The sequence below is a fragment of the Canis lupus genome, chromosome 15 (genome assembly GCF_048164855.1).
Source record: "Canis lupus baileyi chromosome 15, mCanLup2.hap1, whole genome shotgun sequence".
Taxonomy (NCBI): domain Eukaryota; kingdom Metazoa; phylum Chordata; class Mammalia; order Carnivora; family Canidae; genus Canis; species Canis lupus.
Window position 1 is genome coordinate 46,816,097 of NC_132852.1, and position 22,094 is coordinate 46,838,190.

General features: G+C 47.8%; 2 protein-coding genes across 8 annotated transcripts; one reads left to right on the forward strand and one right to left on the reverse strand.

Annotated features, from left to right (window-relative positions):
* Positions 1-1,045: 1,045 nt before the first annotated feature.
* TMEM176A (transmembrane protein 176A) lies at positions 1,046-5,350 on the reverse strand. 5 transcript variants are annotated; one of them, XM_072777006.1, is made up of 7 exons: positions 5,207-5,350; positions 4,280-4,481; positions 3,743-3,853; positions 2,664-2,720; positions 2,302-2,523; positions 1,687-1,794; positions 1,046-1,347 (listed from the first exon to the last, which is right to left on the reverse strand). In XM_072777006.1, exons 2-7 carry the CDS (start codon positions 4,463-4,465, stop codon positions 1,306-1,308), a joined length of 726 nt encoding a protein of 241 aa, XP_072633107.1. In that variant the 5' UTR covers positions 4,466-4,481; positions 5,207-5,350; the 3' UTR covers positions 1,046-1,305. The 5 variants fall into 5 exon arrangements, with proteins under 5 accessions (XP_072633107.1, XP_072633105.1, XP_072633108.1 ...); XM_072777004.1 differs by having other exon boundaries at positions 2,302-2,580; positions 5,207-5,348; XM_072777007.1 differs by having other exon boundaries at positions 4,903-5,216.
* A 373-nt stretch (positions 5,351-5,723) lies between these two features.
* Positions 5,724-14,137, forward strand: TMEM176B (transmembrane protein 176B). 3 transcript variants are annotated; one of them, XM_072777009.1, is made up of 7 exons: positions 5,724-5,879; positions 8,861-9,072; positions 10,778-10,888; positions 11,223-11,279; positions 11,486-11,722; positions 12,656-12,775; positions 13,130-14,137. In XM_072777009.1, the coding sequence occupies exons 2-7, from the start codon at positions 8,869-8,871 to the stop codon at positions 13,220-13,222; spliced, it is 822 nt and encodes a 273-aa protein (XP_072633110.1). In that variant the 5' UTR covers positions 5,724-5,879; positions 8,861-8,868; the 3' UTR covers positions 13,223-14,137. The 3 variants fall into 3 exon arrangements, with proteins under 3 accessions (XP_072633110.1, XP_072633111.1, XP_072633109.1); XM_072777010.1 differs by having other exon boundaries at positions 5,729-5,879; positions 8,864-9,072; XM_072777008.1 differs by lacking the exon at positions 5,724-5,879 and adding an exon at positions 8,175-8,232.
* The last annotated feature ends 7,957 nt before the right edge of the window (positions 14,138-22,094 follow it).

Here is a 22,094-nt window from a genome sequence, read left to right on the forward strand (position 1 = left end):
CATTGTGCCTGTGCTTAACAATTACAAAAAATATTGTGCCACTTCTTCTGGCTATCACTGTTTCTGATGAGAAACCACAGAAATTTGGATCATTCTTCTCTAGAGGTAACAGGCCATTTTGTTTGGTTGTTCTCAAGATTTTTTTTCTTTTTTTTTTTAATTTTTTAAAAATTTATTTGTGATAGTCACAGAGAGAGAGAGAGAGGCAGAGACACAGGCAGAGGGAGAAGCAGGCTCCATGCACCGGGAGCCCGACGTGGGATTTGATCCCGGGTCTCCAGGATCGCGCCCTGGGCCAAAGGCAGGCACTAAACAGCTGCACCACCCAGGGATCCCAAGATTTTTTTTCTTTGTCTTTAGTTTTTAGCAGTTAGATCCTCATATGTCCATGCTTGTACTTCTTTGAGTTTGTTCTGTGTAGGGTTCTTTGCACTTCCTGGATCTTGAGGATTATGGCTTTCACCAAACTTGGGGGTTTTTCAAACATTATTTCTTCACACAAACACAAGTCATTCTTGTAGACAGCTTTCATTGGCCTCTCCAGATAGTCTTTCTGCCTTCCTCTAGCCTACTCTGTGCCCTCAAGGAGACTCTTATATTGGTCACATCTAAGCTCTCATGTTCTAAGATGTCAGATTTGGTCAATAAGGAATGCTAGCAAGAGATCAGAGTGGGGTAGTTTGGGTGTTCATTCCCTAGGATCCCTCTCTGAAAGGTCATCTCAGGGTGCCGGCATTTCTCTGGGGAGGCGACAGCTCAAATCAAGCACCATTTCCATCAGCTTTCGTAGTCACTGGCTGAAACACAGTGCTCCTTTTCCTGATCTTTTGGGCTGAAGGGTAATGACACCCTCTTTGATCCCACCCCCCAACCCTTGGTTACAAACCCCAGTGTGGCACTGTCACCTCTGGTTTCCTACATTTTGCCAGTGACTCCAGACCTAGAGAGGAGGTTGGGAGAGGGAGGAGCATCAGAGGTTTGCTTGGGCTCATTTCCTCTGCCTCGTTTAGCCAAGAGGAATTCCCTGGAATAACTAAGCAAGAAGTTGGGAGAAACAAGACAGTTTATTGTCTTCATTGCTCATGAGGGGCCATGAGGCAAGGCGGAATGGTAAAGGTGAGCCAGAAATGGGCAAGAGTGGTGTGATGATTGGTGGAGGGGACTCTGGCCATGGCTGTGGCTGTTGGCAGTGGAGGAAGGTAACTGGAGCTAGCGTAGAGTCTCTTTTCCCCAGCCTGATCCTTCTCCCAGGAGCCAGAGGCAGTCCAGAAAGAGTCCAGGCATGAGCACTTAGGAGAAGCAAGGCTAGATTCCATTTGCTTCCAGCAGTTTCTTCTGGTCTATTTTCTAAGGGAGGCAGAGGGGCAACATAACATGGAGAGAGGAGACATACATTTTTTCCTCTAGAGCAGCTTTGTTCTGGAGCCACCCAGAGCCAGCATTAGCCTCATGGTACTCGATGCCAAGAGCCCCAGCATCCCACCGTGGATATAGACTTTCATGGCTTCTTGGGGGCCACCCGGTCAGGGATAGGTGCTCTTTGGGCCAAGCCCCCGTTAGGGTAGAAAGACAGGCGCAGGACTCACTGTAAGGATCCTTTCCTGCCCCAAGCCATGCCCCACCCATCTCTGCTCCTCTGGACACCCCTGCCCCCTGAACACACAGACACACATGTTAGGGACTCACCTTATGTCGGGACCTACTCCAGCAGAACAGACACAGGGGAACCAGAGATGCCAGGAGCAGCAGAACCCAGATACCCAACAGCATGACCTGAAAGCTTATGAACAGGGCCTGGGAACAGAGAACCAAAGCCATGGGCACCAGAGTGATGGTTGCCATCTGTGTTCTGTGCTCACTCTCATTTCCAACACAGAGTCTCTCTCCCCCTTCCTCACGTCTGTAGCTTCTAGAGAGGCTGAGGAAGGAGCCCTACCTGGTTTTGGGGGGGATGTTAACGAGTCTAGTGAGCAGAGAGTAGCCAGAAACCCCTCTCATCTGGCCTCCCTCCCCGTCCTCACCCGAACAGTGAGGGGCTCAGGTTACGATGTGTAGTGCCCCAGCAGCCCCAAGGCTGGAGGGGATCGAGCCTCTGCAGCGCTTTGCACACTTGCAACGCTGGTTCATTTGTGATTATTTCAGTGTTTGGGTTTCCCACTAGTCTGTAACACCCTCAACTACAGGGACTGTTTCTAGTCTGTTCAGTGACACATCTGTGGTGACAGTCAAGCTGGGTGGGGAACAGGTGACACAGCCCTCCTTGCCCAGCGCCCGCTGCGCCCCTTCCTCTGGCCCCCCTACCTCCAGCATGCTCAGATAGGAGAGACACAGGTGCAGCCTTGTGGCTTCTTCTGGGCTTGGAGTGCTAGGGCTCAGGGGGGCCCAGGACCAGGCCTTCGAGGAGACATCACAGATGAAGTCTCTCAAATAAAAGCGGTGCCTATAGAAATTACTGGCTCCGATGACGATGGCAGCGGTGGCTGTGGAGAAAGCTGCCAGGGCGAGCAGGATCCTCAGCAAGGCCTGGTGAGGCAAGGAGGCAGAGGGAGACCTTGGAGACTCAGTCTCTTCAGGACCCGGCTGGGGAGAGATGGGCAGGCTCTGGTTGGGGTGGCCTCCAGCTTCTGGGCCCGGTGTCCACCTGTGTCCTTCCCCAGACTCACCCAGCAGATGCCACCCCGTTTCTGGTGAATGAAGGCGACAGCTCCAGCCAGCGAAGCCTGGGGAGAGATGGAAGCAGGAGCAGAGTTAGCACAGGAGACACAAGCCCTCCAGCTGCTGCCTCTCTTCCCCTCTGTAGCTCCAATGGACAGAACCAGTCATCGGCTGGTCCTTCCTTGGAACATTCCAGGTGGATCTGAGGTTTGAGCTAAGCTTTGTTGTCTGTAGTCAGGCCTGGGTCAAACTTCCCAGGGGACAGGACCCTCTGTTCTAGTGACATCAAAGAGCCCTTCTTCCCTTCTCCAAAATCTTCCTTTTAAAGCAATGGTGCTTTGTGGAAATTCCAGATGGGGGAGTGGAAGTCCTAGGCTGTTGGAGAAGCTCTCAGCGCAGGATGGGTCTGTGGGTGGCCTCTCGTTGGGGCAGCTGTCCCAGCGGTGGCAGTCCCACCACCTGGGCTGACAGAACAGGAAGTGTGGTATATCCCGGTGGACAGATGGATTCCAATCCTGTTTGGCGATGCTGTAGCTAATCTGAGTGTTTTGCCATTGGGTGGATGAGGATGATTTTTTGGCCCTTCTCTCAATAAATATTCTGTGAATGTGGGCAGGCCAAAGGGCCCTCAGTACTACCACGAGCTGCCCCCAAGCCCCTATTGCAGACTGCACACCCCCACCAGTGGATATTCACCACTGTCATTTGGTGGCACCCACTGGATTCCCACTGCGTGCAGGACCAGCAGAAGATAATGGAAAATGACCATGTTCTGTCTCCCCATCTCAGTGCAAGTGTCTGGAAATGAGCTGGGTCCTAGGTCTTTGGTTGATATTTGCTGCTGAATGTGGTGAGGAGGCCGCCAGGCTGGTGGGAAACCACCGCAGGGGCCAGGCAGCTTTGACAGAGCACCACTTCCTTTGGCTATTTTCTCATCTTTAGAAACAGGGAATCAGCCTCCACCACCTTGGGGCTTTTTGACAACTGACATTTTACAGTACCACGGTGATGGTGATGGTCTGTCACCCCTGCCAGGAGGTGAATCTGCCCCTTCTTGGCCTGTCAACCATCCTCCTACCCCACTCACCACAGCCCCTGTCCAGATGGCAGCTCCTGAGCTACACAGGGTGGAGCAGTAGAAGATGTAGAGGAACCCTCCTAGAACTCCACTTGACACCCCCAGCACGATCTGTATCACCTGGAGGAGGAAGAAAAATCTAAGAAACTGAATTCTCAGATTCCTGGGCCCAGGAGCAACCCTCTGCCACCAAGACTCAGGCAGCTTTCAGGTCCTGCCCCTCCAGGTATAAATACGTGGAACCCCATGAAAGAGAATGTGAGGAGGGAGAAAGGAGGAGAGGGAGCCAGCCCAAGCGGGATCTGGTGGAGGGGACAGGGTGGCTCAAGGCTCCGGCAACGACGGCTTTAAATGACCATGGCTCCCCTGCACCCTTCTAGCCCAAAGCTTTTATTGCAAAGGCCAGTAAGGGAGTCAACAGTCAGAAATGGAGCAAAACTGCCGGGCATCCAGTTCAGAGAGTCTGGCCAAGGGTGTGCACAGCACAAAGAGGGTCTTCTTTTCCTGATATGGGGAGGCTGGGAGATCCTCTGGGCTGCTACTCACCCAGGAGGCCAAGAGCAGCCGACTCCTGCTCCAGGTCTGGAAGGTGGCCCCAGGGAAGTGGGACCGCAGCAGGGAGCACCCACTGGTCAGGAGCTTGGCCAGAGCGGACTCCTGGTGGATGTGCACGTTAATGTGCATGGGCTGGGGTGCCCCAGGGGCCACCTCACCACTGTCCACTGTCTCCATACCTGCGGACCTCTGTCTGCGAGAGAGGAAGGGAGTGTCAGGGAGGAAAAACTAGAAGAATGTTTTCAAGGATTTCCTTGGCCTTTGGGGCTGGTGGAGGTCCATGGTCACAAAGCAGCATCCCCGGTCCTTTCTCCAGGTGTCGTGTCAGGACAGCCTGACTCTGCTGGTGCTGTGGCAGCCGTCGAACCTGCTGGAACCCCCTTCTTCACCCCAGATCTGCTTCTCCCTCCATCTTCCCACAGCGTCAAGATCTGGACCCAGCAGTGCCCCGAGGGCCTCGCCTCTCCACCCTCTTCTGCCAGCCTGCCTGTGCCACCAAAAGTCCTACTCTGAGCCCGCGGGTGACAGGTCAGAACCCCAGTCCTGGCTCCTGTTGCTGCAGATGCTCTGCAGACAGGTCTGACGACCCCTAAGTACCTTCAGCCCCTAAGTACCTCCCTCTCCACCAGCAGTCACACAGTTCCAGCTGGACTATTCAAGCCGAGCACCCCCCCCCAACAATGAAGAAAGAAGTTGAGGTGAAAGCGAAGGTCAAGGCCAGATTGACTTGGTGTCAAACAGGGACATGGCTGGCCTCTGCTCCTGCCACCTTCTTGGAGTCCATTGGCAACTGGTGGTTGGTCCTCTTCCTCCCTCCATCCCCAGTAAGCTCTGGGCTGGGCTTTAGAGGCCTGTGACGGGTTGGGTGGGGAGTCCAGTGGGGCAGGGTCCTGGGAAAGGGCTGTCCCCCGGCCTCACCTGCTCTTCTAAGGGCCACCGGGGGCTGAGTGTGCCAGCAGGGATTGCTGGCTGGGCTGGGCTGGGCTGGAGCTGGAGCCAGGAACCAGGAGGATGGAGGAGGAAGCTGATAGAGCACCAGAAGGGCAGGGTGGAGGAGGGGCCGAACTTGATCATTAGCCTCTCTGGAAGACAGCCTGGCGGAGGGGCCCCTGCCTGGGGGGTTTCCAGCTGTCAGTCCCTCCCTGGGCTCTGGCCTGCAGGGTGTGGGTGTGAGGGGGCGGCCCCAGAGCCCTGGATGCTGAGGAGCCCTGGGGAACCCCGAGAAGCTGTCCTCTCCCCTTCGGCCACCGGGGCAGGTGCTTTTTGAACACAAGTGTTCAGGTGCTGTGAGTGTGTGCCCCATGTGTGTTGTGAGTCAGCAGTGTGTGTGTGTGTGTACATGCGCGTGAGCACACACACTCACATGTATGCACTCTGCCCGTCTCAGCAGCCCGGTTATCTACTTGAGATGGAATTCCCCTAGAGGGGCCCCTTTGTCCCAGCTGTCTTCTGGGAAGTTGCAAAGCTGAAGGTCAGACCCTCCTCCCTCCACCCCTTCCTTCCACTCTTCTCTTTCTCAACTGCTGGCTGGTCCTCAGCTATAGGTGGATCCTCCCAGCCCTGCTCTGCTGAGGCTCCCAGAGGACAGCAGGTGAGCAGGGCTCCCACCGGCCTGTGGCCCCTTACCCGGAGGGAAATATGACCTTGCTCTCTTGAGGAGTCCCCAAGGCCAGTCCAAAGTCCCCATTCTATCTCACAGGATACTGCTCTCTCCCCATTCCCAGTTCCCATAGAACTTGCTGGGGGTGGATAAGGATGCTCTAGACAGGGTGTGACCTGGGGAAAGAAAAGGACATGGGTCTGGCTGCAGCAGCTTCACCAGGCCTCACCCCTCCTTTGTTTCTGGTAAGGTGGCTAAAGCTCAGGCGTTTTGGTGGTGAGAGGTCCTTCAGAGCAATGCCGGAACTGGAGGGGCCAGGATGTAGCACAGGTCCCCATCCTCTCTCCCCAGCTCCAGGAGCGCTGGGAGGAGTGAGGCAGAGAGAGTAGCCAGGGCAGCGGGGCAGAGCCTCACACCAGGGCAAGGGTAGAGTGGGAGGAGAGTCCTCATGGGACTGGGATGGACCAGGAGAAGAGCCCGGAGCTTGGCTGAGCTGGCATTGGAGCGTGATGGGGGAAGTGGTGGTACTCAGGGGGCTCAGAGGGAGCTGGATCCCAAGGCACATTCAGGGCTGCCCCAGCCACCTCTGCTGGCTCCTGGGACCCGAGGGAAGATCTTGCTGGAATCCAGGCTGGACTTCCTTGTGTGTGTCTCTGAACCTACTTGCGTGTTGGCAGAATTGTTAAACTCCTGTCCCCAAGGAGACCAGGTAGGCACAAGAATGACACTGCTTTGGATGGCACATAGAATTCAAGGGAGGACTTTAGGATTGCCACCATTGCTAATGTTAGAATAATTATTAATACTGTTGAGATTCCCATCAGTGCCGCTGAAGTAGGATGCCCATTGGAACTACTATGGAGGATTGCTTTTGGAGCAGGGCAAGTTGATCTCAAAGTGCATATGGAGAAGTAACCTAGCAAAAGTCCATGAAAGAAAAAAATAACATGAAGGGGTCACAAAATAGCTCAATTATTATTTTTTTAGCTCAATTAAATATTAAACTTCACACTTATCATTGTAGCAATGGTGCCTGATGTGTTGGACACACCAATGGGCAGAATATAAAGACTAGAATAGATCTGAATTCCTATAAGAATTTCGTTTTTGCTCAGGAGAACATTTTAATTCAGTAGGAGAAAGATAATATATTCCTCAAACAGAACATACCCTTCAGAAGTAAACCATCTGGGGAAAGAAACCCCACAACAACTTGGATCTGAACCTTCCAACTTGCAAGATAAATCCCAGATGGATCAACATTTAAATGTGAAAACTGAAAGCCTACCACCACTTAGAAGAAAACAGGGAAGAATTATTTTATAATCTTGATAATCTTGATGTGGGACAGTCTTTTTTTTTTTTTAAGTATTATATAAAACCCAGAAGTCAGAATAAAGATGGAAACTGTGGTTAATAAAAAAATAAATCACAAATTGTAAAGAAATATTTGGAAATCACGTCACATGATTAGTTTTTCGAATACCCAAGATCTTATACAAAGTAAAACAGTAAAACAAGAAGGACATTAGATATGAACAGAGAGCTCACAAAAGAAGGGGGAAAATGTATCAAACATATGAAAAGATGACCAATATTATTCATAATAAGAGAACTATGGATTGAAACTATACTGAAATAGTCACAGAAAGCAGAGTAGTGGCTGCCTTGGGCCAGGGGCCGAGGGTTTTACTGGGGAGAGAACATTAGGGAACTTTGTGTGATGTAGTATGTTCTCTACCTTGATTGTAGTTGGAGTTGTACAAATGCACGAATTTGTCAAATCTCACTGAGATATCCACCGAAAGGGGGGCATTTTGCTGCATAAAACTGGTTAAAATCTATAATGGGATATAATTTTCCTGATACATATTTGAAAACAATTAAAAAATTTGCTGAAACCTCCTGCTGGTCACGGAGAGGGGTAGTGGACATTCTTCGAACTTGCTCCTACTTATGGCATGGGGTAGCCTTGCCCAAGGCCTATCTATTGAAAGGATACATGCCTATTCCCATTGACCTGCCATTTCCCACTGTTTGCAAGAGGAAATCCATGTCTATCAATAGGAGCCCACTGAGGGGTGCCTGGGTGGCTCAGTCATGTAAGTGTCTGCCTTTGGCTCAGGTCATGATCTCGGGGTCCCAGGATGGAGCCCTGGGTCAGGCTCCCTGCTCAGTGGGGAGCCTGCTTCTCCCTCTCTCTCTGCCCCTCCCCCTGCTTGTGCTCTCTTGCTTTCTCTCTCCTCTGTCTCTGCCAAATAAAATCTTAAAAAAAAAATAGGAGCCTGCTGAAAACAATTGTGAAGCATTCAGACAATGGAACACTGAGAAGCCAGACAAATGAGTAAGAAAGCATTTTATGGATTGATGTACAATTATCTTCAAAACACAGTTGGGTGAACAAATCATTGTACACAGTGTATGCAGAATCCTGCCATTTGTGGGAAGAGGGGGATTTTTTATATGCTTTTTAAAATGCTTTTTATATGCAAAAAATATTTTTATATGCTTTTCTATGCAAAAAGTGTCATCGTAGGATATATTTAAAAATGGCAATATTTGTTCCCAACTAGAAGGCAACTAGATGGCTGGGAGAGAAAGATGGAAAGTTTTAAAGGTATATCCTTTTGTATCTTTTGAATTTTCTTAACCATATGAAAGTACTACGTATAAATATATATACTAAGTCCCTGAACTAATTCAGATTCCTTTTCTTGCCCAACCCAAGACCCAGACATACTGTGTCAGTGTCAGACCATTCTGGGGATAAGCCCAAGAATATAAGTGGTGAAAAACTCTAGAGGTGATTTGGGTTTGCTTCCCAGATTAAGACCACTGTGACACTGCCACCTGTCCTGGGAAGATCCTTTGGATCTTGATAAGGGACTGTTTTCTCTCCCTTTACTAATGCAACATATTCTTTTTTCCCTTAGCTGATTCCCAGACCTCACTTTTGTATATCTTCTTCCCAGCAGGCAGGATGACCCAAAACACGGTGACCGTGAATGGAGTCGATGTGGCCTCTACACTGTCCCAGCCCACCCACATCAACATCCACATCCACCAGGAATCGGCTTTGGCACAACTGTTAAAAGCTGGGGCTTCCCTGAAGGAGTTCTTTTCTCACCCTCAGGACGCTGGCCCTTCCAAGACCAAGATGAGCTATGGGCAGCTGGCACTGGGGGTAAGCGGACCAGGTGCTGCTGAGGATGGTAGCTCTCCTTGAACAGGATGGGGAAAAAGTGGGTTGACTCTTCATGAGAACTTCCTGTTTGTATGCCATCTTTTTTTGGGAAACAAAGTTTTGGCAGGTTCCCCATACATTTAGGTGGAAAAGAATGATGGGCTTCTTTGATATAGTGGGTGTGGTCCCAGCCGGAGGTGGGGGACAGGTGGCTGTTAGCTGAGTTTAATGGAGCCCGTATGGACTGAGGGCTTACAGATGTGAGGCATCCTGGTAGGCACTTTGGGGAAAACTAGAGAGAGAGTCCCTAGGCCATACCCTAAAGGTGCTCAGCATCTATCAGAAGGGACCAGACCATTACACGCATGTCTAGAATGAAAGGTAGAGTGGGTGACATCATCGGGGATCAACCTTCAGGAGTTGGCATCTGAGCCAAACCTTGCATGGAGGAAGACTACGTATAGACAGATAGAGGTGAAGGATGGAAAAAAGGATGTCCCGGTCAAAGGAACAGCAAAAGCAAGGGTGAAGAAGTCAGAAAGCACTGGGCAAGTTTTGTCAGAGTAAAGGGAGTAGGACTCATGGCAGATCAGACTGGAAATGCAGCCTGGGGCCCAACTGTGGAGAGCCTTGACTGACAGGATGAGAAGTTGTCCTGAATCAGCTTTAGTAATGGGGAGGCTGCGAGTGGCTTCCGGGCAGGAACCCGGGCTCTAGGCTGCCTCCCAACCAGGAAGTGTCCAGGGAAGAAGGGCGAAGGGTCTGTGTCTACCTGGGCGGGCCCAGCAAAAATGACAAGGAAAGAGAGGCATCTCCGTCATCTGTGGATGGCATCTCCAAGACTTGGGAGTGAGTGGACTTGGGGTACAAGGGAAGAGAGGAATCCAAGAACATGCTGAAGTTGGCGTGTTGGTGACCAGGAGCCTGAGGCCCTGGAAGGCAGGAGAGGCAGACTCTGGGGGGTGAGGTGTGGAGCCCGGGTGTGACAAATCTGAAATGCTGGAGGGCTGTGCAGGTGGTGATGGCCAAGAGGCAGTGATGGTGGGGTTCTCCAGAGGCCAGACGCTGAGTCAGTTAAATGTGCAAAAGGTTTATTGGAGTGTAACACCTATGAAATGAAAAAGGAAGGAGCAAGATTGGGTAAAGGGAGCTGCCAGATCGTAATGCAGGCCCAACGAGGTCTCTGCAGTCCAGTGGGGAGCTTGGGAGCAAGTACTGCCTCTTTGTTGGTGAGCCACATTCAGTGGAAGTGGCCCTTGTACCCACCACCTTGCTTCACCAATGGCTGGGTGGCCATCTCCAAAGAGTGTGCCTGTAGCTTGAGAGGTGAGGGACCCTGAAGCTGCTGACCACTGAGGGCTGTCAGCTAACACACGCCTTTCTTGAAGGGGATCCTTTTGGCCTATTCTGGACAGGATGATGGGATTCCTAAGGGGGAATGAGGCGGAAAAAAGTGGGATCATCAGGTGGGAGAACAGTGTGGTATTGAGGAAAAAGTAATGACGAAAAGCCTGACATGTCAGAGGGATGGGGGAGAGCCAGGACATGCTGCTTCCTGGATTTGAAGGGGGCAGAACCTTCCAGAATCTGCAGAGAGGTCAAGACAGGAAAAGGAGAGGAAAGTCAGCTAGGTAGGAGCTGAGTGGCCTCTCCTGGCACTCATGGGCTTGCAGGAAGGGAGTTGGCTTTTTACCCTGTCTTGCAGATGACCCAGATATTGTTGGGGGCTGTGAGCTGTGCTCTTGGAGTGTTGCTCTACTTGGGGCCCTGGATGGAGCTGCGTGCCTCGGGCTGTGCCTTCTGGGCAGGGTCTGTGGTAAGTAAGGAAGGGGCTCTAAGCTCCGTGGCAGGCAAGTGGTTATGGGCAAGGAGAAAGTTCCTTTGGATCTGGGTCAGGGATTTGGGGAAGAAGCCAAAGACCCGGATCTGAATGCCCTTTGCCATGCCTTAAGGGGCAAGCCAATCTTGTTGCTCTTGGCCAGGTTGGGCAGGTGGGGCAGCTGTGATGGAGTCCTGTCCATATGACTGGTTTCTTTACCAGTCCCTTGGATCCTGCTTTGAATCAGCTGTCTTGGGAAGGGGGTGTGGTGGGGAGGTCACTTCAGGAGAGTAAACTGGAGGCTGAGTTTTCTGGCGTCTTCTCTCTGCAGGCTGTTGTAGCAGGAGCTGGGGTCATTGTCCATGAGAAGCATGGGGGCAAACTCTCAGTAAGTCTTGTGTGTCCTCTGTCCCCTCCTATGTCTGTTTTTCTGCTCGATTTTTCTGTCTTCTTTGCTTTGGTTCCTTGTATCCTGGGAGGGGTGGGGAGGGTTTCCTGGGCTGGGAAATGAGGAAGAGGAGACAGGTTTGGGGCCGGGACCTCATAACTCTGCTCTCAATAAGGAGGGTTTGCGTCCCGCATTTCTCCTTCTAGGGCTGCACATCAGGTCTGCTCACGCTGGCTGGTATTGCCATGGCCGTGGCTGCTTTTGTCCTCTGTGTGAATAGCTTAACCTGGCAAACTGATGGCTTCGTTTACATCGACTCTGCGTGTGTTTACCCAGAATCTAACGTCACGAACACGACCACTGGGTACACAGAGACGTGGCGAAGGAGTGGCTGGTCACAGTGGAATGAGAATAGGTGTAGAATCTACATGCAAATGCTGATGGTGAGAACAAAGTCCAGTCTTCCAGAAACCTGTCACATCTGTCTGTTCTCAAGGACCTGGGGCACTGGAGGGCAGAGATGTAGACTCTTTGAGTGTGACCGTCCTCCTGGGTCTGTGGTTCAGGAGGTTTTTAGCTTAAGCTGGAGACATTTCTCAGATGTTCATGGCATAGGAATTCCCTGGGTCAAAGGGTTGGAGGAGCGAAGAGCAGACATTCAAGAGAGAATATCATGGAGTGTCCTTCTATCTTTTCTGGTGTACCATTGTCCTAGTTACCTATTGTTGCATAACACAACACCCAACATATTGTGGCTAAAGACTAATTTATCATCACTTCTCATGTTCGGTGGGCTGGGTGGGCTCAGATAGGCAGTCTTCACCTGGGTTTTCTCATGCAGTTGCAGTCACATGTCAGTCAGGGGTGAAGTCATCTGAGAGCTCGAATGGGTTGGATCTCCAAGATGGCGCTCACATGGCTGGGAGCTCAGCTAAGGCTATCAACCAGAGAGCCTACGATGGCTCGTCGATGTGGCTTGGGCTTCTCATGGCATGACATCTAGGTTCCAACGGGAAGTATTCCACTGTGAATATTTCAGGAGGTAGGAAATGGAAGCTGCCAGGCCAGTGAAAGGCTACCCCTGTAACTGGCACAGTGTCGCCTCCACTATATTTTGTTGTCCAAAACAGTTACAGGCTGTTCCAGATTCTAGGGATGAAGAAATCGACCCATCTCTTCACGGGGTGTTTTAAGATCACGCTGCAGACACGCAAATGGGGTGGAAGCTAGGGCTACCCCATCGTTGGAAAATGCACTCTGCTTCGGTGGGAAGTAGTTGGACAGTTCGATACGTGGCTGGGGTGATAAGGTGGTGATAAGAGAAGAATCAGAGAAGTAGGCTCCTGACTGTGTCTTTTTCCTTCCTTTATCTCCAGAATTTGTTACTGGGAATCCGTGCTCTGCTACTGGCTATCTGTGTCCTGCAGGTCATCGTATCCTTGACTTCCCTGAGCATGGCTCTTAGAAGTTCGCGTGGCCAGAGCTCCCGGCCTCTGGTGAGCTGTTGGGGAGGCACAGGGGAAAGGCTGGGTCTGTTTGGTGAAGCTCTGGGAACAGGGAGGAATGCTGGGACCAGGAGCTTTGCTCAGCTTCTTTCTGGTACTCAGCTCGGTTCCTTCTTGGCTGGAGAGTGTGTGCCGGCATCGTGTTCAGGTTAGCTTCTGCCCTCTGCCTTTTCAGGTCCTTCTCTACTCTTTCCTGTCCCATGTCTCTGGGTAGCAACCCCTCCTCAGTACCTTTTCCTTCCTTACCTTTTTTCCTGTACCTGATTTCAAGTCCCAGGAAGCTAACTAGGCCCCATCTTTTCTCCAGAAATTATTGATTTTCCCTGTTTTTTTTTTTTTTTTCAGGATGAGGAAGGGTCAGAGAAAAAGCTACTGGGGGAGAATTCAGTGCCTCCTTCCCCATCCAAGGAGAAGACAACAGCTGCCATCATCCTGTGAGCTCCTGAAGACCCTGCCTGGTCCTCCGCATGCCCCCAGCCAGAGTAGCCCAGGGCCTCTGGAGGATACAGCATCCACTCCCTAGGGCCCCTCCCTGCCCCTGCTCCTCACACTTGCCTGTCCTTTGGCCAGTGTCCCGGCCTCCTCTTTTTCTGCTATTCCCACTCCAGTGGCCTCAATTCAAGGAACAGGTGCTGTAGCCTTTTCTCCAGTGCTGATTAAATAGAAACAACAGGAAAAATAATTTTGCCCAGAGAAGATGTGGTCTCTCTTTGCTTCTGCACATCATGTGCTATGAAGATGCCTTTCTCTGGATGGGTTCAAATGAGGGCCAGTTTGTGACATGCAAACAAGGTCCCAATAAGACTAAATTTAATTATGTTCCACTCTACATCCCAAATGGCCAACTTCCTTTTTATGATTTCCTTCTGTTCAATGTAAAGTGAAACTAACTCTCATATACTTAGAATCTTTTTACCTGCTGAGATTCGTCTTTAAGCATCTACAATTTTGATGATAACTTTCTGGGGGGTTTATAGAACTATGTGAGGCTTGGAACAAAGCTTCCCCCCCTTCCTTCCTTTCTTGCTTGCTTTCTCTCTTTCCTTTCTACAGTAATTAGAGTTAGTTCTTTCTCTACACACACACACACACACACACACACGCCTATTATTCTTCAATTTCTTTTTAAATGATAGGAATTTGGGATCCCTGGGTGGCGCAGCGGTTTAGCGCCTGCCTTTGGCCCAGGGCGCGATCCTGGAGACCCGGGATCGAATCCCACGTCAGGCTCCCGGTGCATGGAGCCTGCTTCTCCCTCTGCCTGTGTCTCTGCCTCTCTCTCTCTCTCTCTCTCACTGTGTGCCTATCATAAGTAAATAAAAATAAATAAATAAATGATAGGAATTTTAAAAACTTTTTTCATTTTCTTTATACATCTATAAATATATAGAATAAACTATATATATAGAATAAAATATAAATAAAAAATAAAATAAAATAATAAAATATAGATGTAAGTATTTCTGAAGGGTAAGAAAGCAAGTTATGGTCTATAGAATGAAAAACAAGTGATTATTATTCTGGCTTTTTTTTTCTAATTCAAACAGAGTCAGTAGCCTTGTATCTCCATGTGGTTTTATGAAAATCTTTGTGAGGTAGGATTTATCCCTCCTTAGCAGACCATAGGGGAAGAACAGTTCTTCAAATCCAGGTAGACTGGCTCAGAGCCCCCACCTTCACCTAACATCACTGGGCTGTGCTGAGCGGGTGCAGAGTTGCTAAAATGAGTGGGTCCTGGCCCTGTGTGTGGGGATTCACAATGGAGGGCCTGTGTCTGTCTCCCTAGGGCCCCTCACCACCTAGTCCTTAGATAGAGATTTGTAAATAAGCCTGTATAAGAAAAGGTCACAGAGATGACACAAAAATATGTTCAGAGTATTGGACAGGTTTGGCAAGTTTCACCCTGAGGGTCAAATCCAGTCTGTCCCCATTTTTGTAAATACATTTTTATTGAAACACAACCAAACCCAATTTTTTACACATTGTCGATGCTTCAAGGGCAGAGTTGAATAATCTCAACAGAGACTGAATGGCACACAAGGCTGAAAATATTTACTACCAGGCCTTTTACAGAAAAAAGTTTGCCATCCCCTGGTTTAGGGCACCACAGTGGGGGGCATGGTAAGTTCTATTGGGTGATTGACAGGAGCCTATATCCTTGCTGCCTCAAGTGTGAATCTGCCCCAGATGTGCTGGCCTGTGGCATGGGCAACTCGGGCCGCTCAGGGGCTTGGCAGAGATACAAACTCTGCCCACCCCTGACACAAAACTTGAATCAAAACTTGTGTTTTCACAAGATGCACAGGTGGTGCTTCCTCTGCTGAGCACATGTTGGGAAGCATGGGGATGGATGATCATACCAGGGGGCTTGCTGGGAGTATTCAGATATGGAACAAGTCCCCTGGATTTTAATCATTTTGTTTTCATTCTTCAGACGAGCTTGTTAGATGCTATTAATTTCTATGTGTCAGTGTCAGTGCTTCAAAACCGGTCCATTTATAGCCAGATCAGATAGAAATGTTTTTCATTTTTCATACTAATAAATCAGTGTCAACTTGGTGGGTTTGGAGGGTTTATGGGGGGGGTTGGATGTTGTTGCATGAAATGATCTTTATGATCTCTTAATGTCGGAGTCTGGCAACCTCTCCTCCCCTACCAAGTTGCTTAGTCTCTGAGGGTAGGAACGGGAGGCTCCCTTTCTCTGACCCTGCCTCCTCCCCAATTTCCTCTACTCTTGGTCCTCCTGCCCTCCCTCTAGCCCTGCACGGTTCTGAATCTTTTCCTTTTCTGTAGGAAATCAGATGTCGGACCCTTCTCCCCTTGCTTTTGTTTACTCAGAGAAACCAGTAGTTACTGGTTTATCCGCAGGCTCCACCTTGGAGGAGAAACTGTATATATACATATGGAGACAACCCCATGACCCTGACATGGGGTCAGGCAAGTAAGCCCAGACGGATGTGTATTTCCTGAGGGATTAAAAACTGGAGTGTAAACAGGAAATTGGTTTTATTTTCTAATCACTGTTCTACATACTTATTTTGCTGTGGCGCCCAATGCAGAGCTTGAACTCAAGATCAAGACCTGAGCTGAGATCAAGAGCCTAGAGGCTTAGCCCCCTGAGCCCCCGAGGTACCAATCTAATCCCTGCTTTGAACTCTGTTTTCTTAACTCCCCATTTCCCCTTTGGATATGGGGTCCTTTAACATCAGGACCAGATTCCAGATTCCATGACCTGGAAATGGCCTCACATTTGTTGTTCAAGACCCAGTCCTGTTCATTTTTCAAACTGCACTGCTCAGAGCTTGGCTCTCCGCTCCAGTGTACACCGGGCTGCTGGACTGGGAGAGGCTGGGACAGGGAAGGGGGGAAGAAAGGCAGGGCGGCCTCCTTGATGCAGTAGAGGGGACCTGGGTTGGGTCTTCCTTGGCTCAGTGAATGTAGTGACGTGAGTAGTGTCTGTCCTTGCTCAATCTGGGAAGCACCAGGCAATTCCCCTGCCCTCTGTGAGAGATGCGAAATGGGAACGTTCCTTTACTCTTTCTTGCCCCTGCAAAGAGCCCAGAATCTTCAGATATGTTTCAGGGAATGGGGTAAAATCCCCAGTGTCTCAAACCAGAGAAGACCCTGGAGCCTCCAATCCAAAGTACTGTTCACACATACAAAAAAAATGAGCAATGAAGGCTTAGGAAAAACTGTCAACTTTTATTTTAAAAATTCCTTCTGAAGTAGGAAGGAGACATCACAGCTGTTGGTTTTCACTGTTAGGTGCTGCTATGAACTTCTGCAGCATTTACTGGCTGAGTTCATTTCTCGCCCTTTGCTCCTTGAGGCCGCTCCCCCACCCCCCATCATGAGGATTTCTAATTTTTTTTAGTGTATTCCCTTGAATCTTAAACAAACACCAAAACCACTTGTACACTTAGCCAACACTTAACCAAACAATTCCAAAGCTAATCCATATCCTACCCTCTATCTGAAAAATAAAATACCTTTAGAATGCTCCTTGCTGGATGATATTGTCTGGAATTTCAAGTTCTGTTTTTTTTTTTTTTTTAAGATCTCTTATTAGTTATTCATAGAGACACAGAGAGAGAGGCAGAGACACAGGTAGAGGGAGAAGCAGGCACCATGCAGAGAGCCTGACCTGAGACTCAATCCAGGGTCTCCAGGATCACTCCCTAGACTGCAGGCAGCGCTAAACCACTGCGCCACCTGGGCTACCCTGGAATTTCAAGTTCTATCTCGACTTAGTTTAAGCTCATAAATTAGATTATCTTATTTTTGCGTGTGAACTCGATGCTTGTTTAGATTTGCTCATGTTTTTATTAAGAACAAAAACCGTGCTTTTTCTTCTTGATATTCAGGGCTCCTTTCTGATACTGTTTTCTTCTTTAAGATATATCCTTTCTGAGTTTCTTTAAAAGTTGGAGGTCTCTTGGGAGGTAAACCTTCCCACTTTGTATTGATCAGAATAGTCTTTATTATATCCAGTTCAAGATAAATAGTCTCACTGGATATACAATCCTACCTTGAGCTAAATGTAACCAAATTCTGGTGGCTTTTAAGATCTTTTCCCTTTCTTTGGTGTTCTGAAGATTTACTTCAGAATGTGTGGGTGTGTGTGGATCTCTTTTCCCTTGAAAAATTCTTCCTGAGGAATTATTTTAAGGCATTCTGAGACCCAGAACTCACACTTTTGTTTTTAAAGATTTACTTACTAAATAAATAGAAAGAAAGAGAGACCACACTGGCAGGGAAAGGCAGAGGGAGAGGGAGAGAGAGTCTGAGCCTGAAGCAGACTCCGTGCAGAGTGTGGAGCCTGAGGTGGGGCTTGATCTCATGACCCTGAGGTCAGGACCCCCACCCAAAATCAAGAGTCAGGGCTCAACTGACTGTCCCACCCAGCCACCCCCCACATTTTTATTTTTAAGACCTGAGAAACTCCGAGTTACGTCTGTAATCAGTCCCTTTCCTGCCACCACCACCACCCCACCCCGCCCCCGCCCATAATTCCTTCTGAATTCTTGTCAGACATGCATTCAACCCTCTCACTCCAGCCTCCTGATCTCCTTGTTCCTTTTCTGTTTCTCATTTTCCATCTCTCTGTTTCTACCTGTTGGGTTCCAGATAACTTCTTCATAATTACTTGCTGAGTTTACTCATTACTGCCTAAGTTATTATAATCTGTTTTTAACCGTTCTGTGAAATTTTAGATTCTTGTTTAACACCTCCCGAAATTCTATTTTCTTCTATTCTCTTTTGATCCACTGTTGTTCGTCAGTCAGTCACGTCACTGAGGATCTATTTTATTTCTGGAAGCTTATCGCATTATCTGTTTTATTTTCTGTAGGAAACAACACCAAAGTTTGAAGTCTTTGCCGTTTTCTGCTATCTGCGTTCACTAATGATATTTATTTATTTTTACTTAACATTTTTTTTTACAATTTTATTATTTTATTCTTTTAAAGATTTCATTTATTCATTCATGAGTGACACAGAAACATAGGCAGAGGGAGAAGCAGGCTCCCTGTGAGGAGCCTGATGTGGGACTCGATCCCAGAATCCCAGGATCATGACCTGAGTCGAAGGCAGACACTCACCACTGAGCCCCCAGGCATTATTTATTTATTTATTTATTTATTGCCATTTTTACCATGTTTAAATGTACAGTTTGGTCACATTAAGTACATTCACATTGTTGTGCAACCATCACTTCTGCCTATCTCTAGAACATTTTATCTTCCCCAGCTGAAACTCTGTCCCCATTAAATGCTAACTTCCCCTTTCCCCTTCTTTCGCCCCTGGTAACCACCATTTTCCTTTTTGTCTGTGTGAATGTTATGGTCTAGTTATCTTATAAAAGTGGAACCATACAATATTTATTCTTTTGTGACTGGCTTATCTCAAGGTTCATCTATGTTGTGGCGTGTGTCAGAGTTCCTTCCTGTTTAAGCTTGGGTGATATTCCATCCTATGCATATAGTGCATTTAGTTCAGCCAGTCTCCCGTGGGTGGACCCTATGGTTTGTAAATGTAAATTTGGAAGTCAGCAGTGAATTGTAATGGTAAACAAACCCTCCTGTTTGTATATGCAAGAGAGATATCTGAGAGAATTGGGAGGACAGTTTCTAAATATTTTTTGGACGAATCAATAAATGGCATGACTTATTTTTTCCAGCTGTTCACAGACTGTGTTTGGGCCAGTTACACTCTATATGCATTGTGATTCAATGTGGGATCAGAAGAATATTCCCACTAGGAGATACGTTGGAACCATCTGGAAGCTCTCTCAAGTTATCTATGTTTTCTTGGTTGAAAAATATTAAAGTGAGGGAATTACTTTTTGAGAACCAATGGGCTAATGTTACTATGGAATCTCATAATGAAGTGGCCTTGGTATTCATTCCCCCTTTTCTAGGAACAGCCCTGGATTTCCATTTGGGAAATCTCTTTTTCTCACTGTCTGGCTATGTGTTCATGGTGGGGCTTTATCCTCAGTTCCAGGGATAAAGTATGTGACCCAAACTTAGATCAAGCAGCAGAACGTTTCCCCCAGACCTTGGTGATTGTTTTAGGAGTGGGCACACCTAAGTTGGTCACATCAGGGTAAGTCTTCAGGGTACCTGAAAAGGCTCTTGCTCTTTACGCTGAACTTGAACCTGGAAGACTGTAGAGTCAGAGCTGTAGCAGCCCTACTGCCATCGCGAGAGGTCCTCTTGGACCTGCCAAAGAGCACCCCAGGAACTCGAGAATAAAGACAAGCTGTGGAATCAGAGCTGAAGTGGGAAAAACCCACTCTAGGGGATATCGCTTGAGTCTGAAGCCAGAGTGACTCTTGACCATTTTTAGTATGTGACCAAGTAAGTCATCCTTTGCTTAAGCCATTTGCAGTTGAAACAGTTCTAATTAATAGATGGAGAGACCGAGATATTGAACTGGCATTTGAGTTGGTGCCCAGGAATCTCTAGATCCCAGATCCTGGCATGTTATCAAAGCATCCTGAGCCAGGAGTGAACCCAGGTACTTGCTCGATTGTTGTGACTTGGTGGGATAGAATATTATCTAACCCTGGGGAGAAAAATCACATATGCACCAACATGACTCACATTATACTGACACCACTTCCCTAATTACTGCTCCCTTATAAGCAAATTTGGGTTACAAAACATCTGTGTAGGGGCACCTGGGTGGCTCAATCTTCAAGCTCTCGACTCTTGATTTCAGCTCAGGTCAGGATCTCAGGGTGGTGACATCAAGTCCCACATGGGGTTCTACAATCAGCAGTGAGTATTCTCTTCCTCTCTTTCTACCCTCCCCCCCACTCTCTCTCCTTCTCTCTCTCAAAAATAAATAAAATAAATCTTTTTAAAACAACATATGCGTAGCATAACTGATTGTATATATTCTTTGCAATGTAGGCAAATATACACACAAATACATATGTAAATGTATGGATATTTATTTATATATGCACAGGGTGGTTTTGGAAGGAAACACCAAAAACTAGCAACATTGACTGCCTAGGGGTGGGGGTGGTATGTATGTGGAATTGAGCATGTAGGAGATGAGGGAGGAGGGAGATTTTTTTATTGTATATTCACTCCTATGTTCTGCATATTCCCTAACCAAAAAAGGAGTTTGAATTAAACCATTAAAAAATTATTAAAAATTGAAGGAAGACTTCCCGTAGATCCTTTTTGTCCTCTCTGAGCCATCTGACTTTATTGCTAACCCTCCTGCTTGTGTCATTTTACTTCTTAGAAGGGAGACAACAGCACGACATCCTGTGATCCATGGGATGACACTGCGCACACAGAGAGGAGCCCAGAGAGCAGTCAGGCCAAGGCAGAGGAGCACAGAAAGTTGTAAATCGTGAAGAGCCCTTCCCTAGGATGACTGGGCAGTCTCTCTTGGGAGAGCTGAGATTTCAAGTGGTCCTCCTCCTTGGCTCCTTTAGGGATTGGAAGTCCCTGACCCCACTGCCCACGTGGGGAGGAGCACCTGGAGAGTCTGTGCTTGGGCACAGCTGTCTGAGTGGGTTGCTCCTCCTTCATTTGCAAGGATGAGCAGAAGGCCAAGGAGGTACATGGGGGGGAAGTAGAGGCTCAATGAGCTGAGAGAAAAACAGGCCCTAAGAGAAGCAGAAGGGAAATTAAGAACATCCAAATAGCATATTTAGCATCCTTTTTAATGGCTGCACAGTATTCCCCCCACCCCGCAACCCCCACCCTGGTCTCCCTGCTGAGTCAATGCAGAGCATTGACTTCACTTTTTGTATTTTTGTGCCTGGAAATGGTACTGAGCTGCTGGACTGCACTGACAGGAGCTTTTATTGCTATGAGAAGAAGTCTTTGGAGAGGATTGCTCATTGAAGGGTATAAATATTTTAAAAGGCAATAAATGTCATCAGAGAGCTTTCCAAAAAGGCTGCAATAATGTACATTTCACTGGCAGTACATGAACGACACATCCTTAGTATGTCTCCCTAACCTCATCACTAGTTTTCTTGTCTGTGGTGGATATTATAACTCTTTCCAATTTTTGCAAGTTATTTTAATTTTTACCTCCTTTGCTGTTTGTGAAGTTGAATATCTTTTCATATGTATATTGGCTGCTTATTACACACCTTTGAACAGTCTACACATATGCTGCACACTTCTGGATTGTTGTGAGCTCTTTTTAGAACAGATTTTAAATTTTCATCTTTTTTTCAAATCTGTTGGTTTTTTTTTTCCTCTTTTAACTTCATGGCATCTTTGTCATTATAAAGCATTTAAAACCATCTTTTCTTTGATAACTTCTGTCTTCATGTTTTGGCTAAGAAAGTATACTCAACTCTTAGATTGTACAGTTTCCTATATTTTATTTTAATATTTTTGTTCTATTTTTTATAGAAAAGAATTTTCTTCTTCTTAGATTCGTATATCGTGTGAGGTAGGAGCTCAGCTTTATTGTCTTCTAGTTAGAAAATTATTCAGGTCGGCAACATTGACTAAATAAACTGTTCTTTTCCTGACCTTTGTCATATGTTAAATTCCATTTTACCTGGGATTCGTTATGTACTATGTATTATTCTATTGATTTGTCTGTTCTTAAGTCAGTATAAGACTGATTTGATTATGCTCAGGCATTTTTCATCCCATGAGGACCTTAAGAAACTGTTAACTGGGGCACCTGCGTGGCTTAGTTGGTTAAGTGGTCAACTCTTGATTTTGGCTCACATCATGATCTCAGGGTCCTGGGACCCAGCCCCTTGTGGAGCTCCCTGCTCAGTGAGGAGACTGCTTCAGGATTCTTTCTCCTTCTTCCT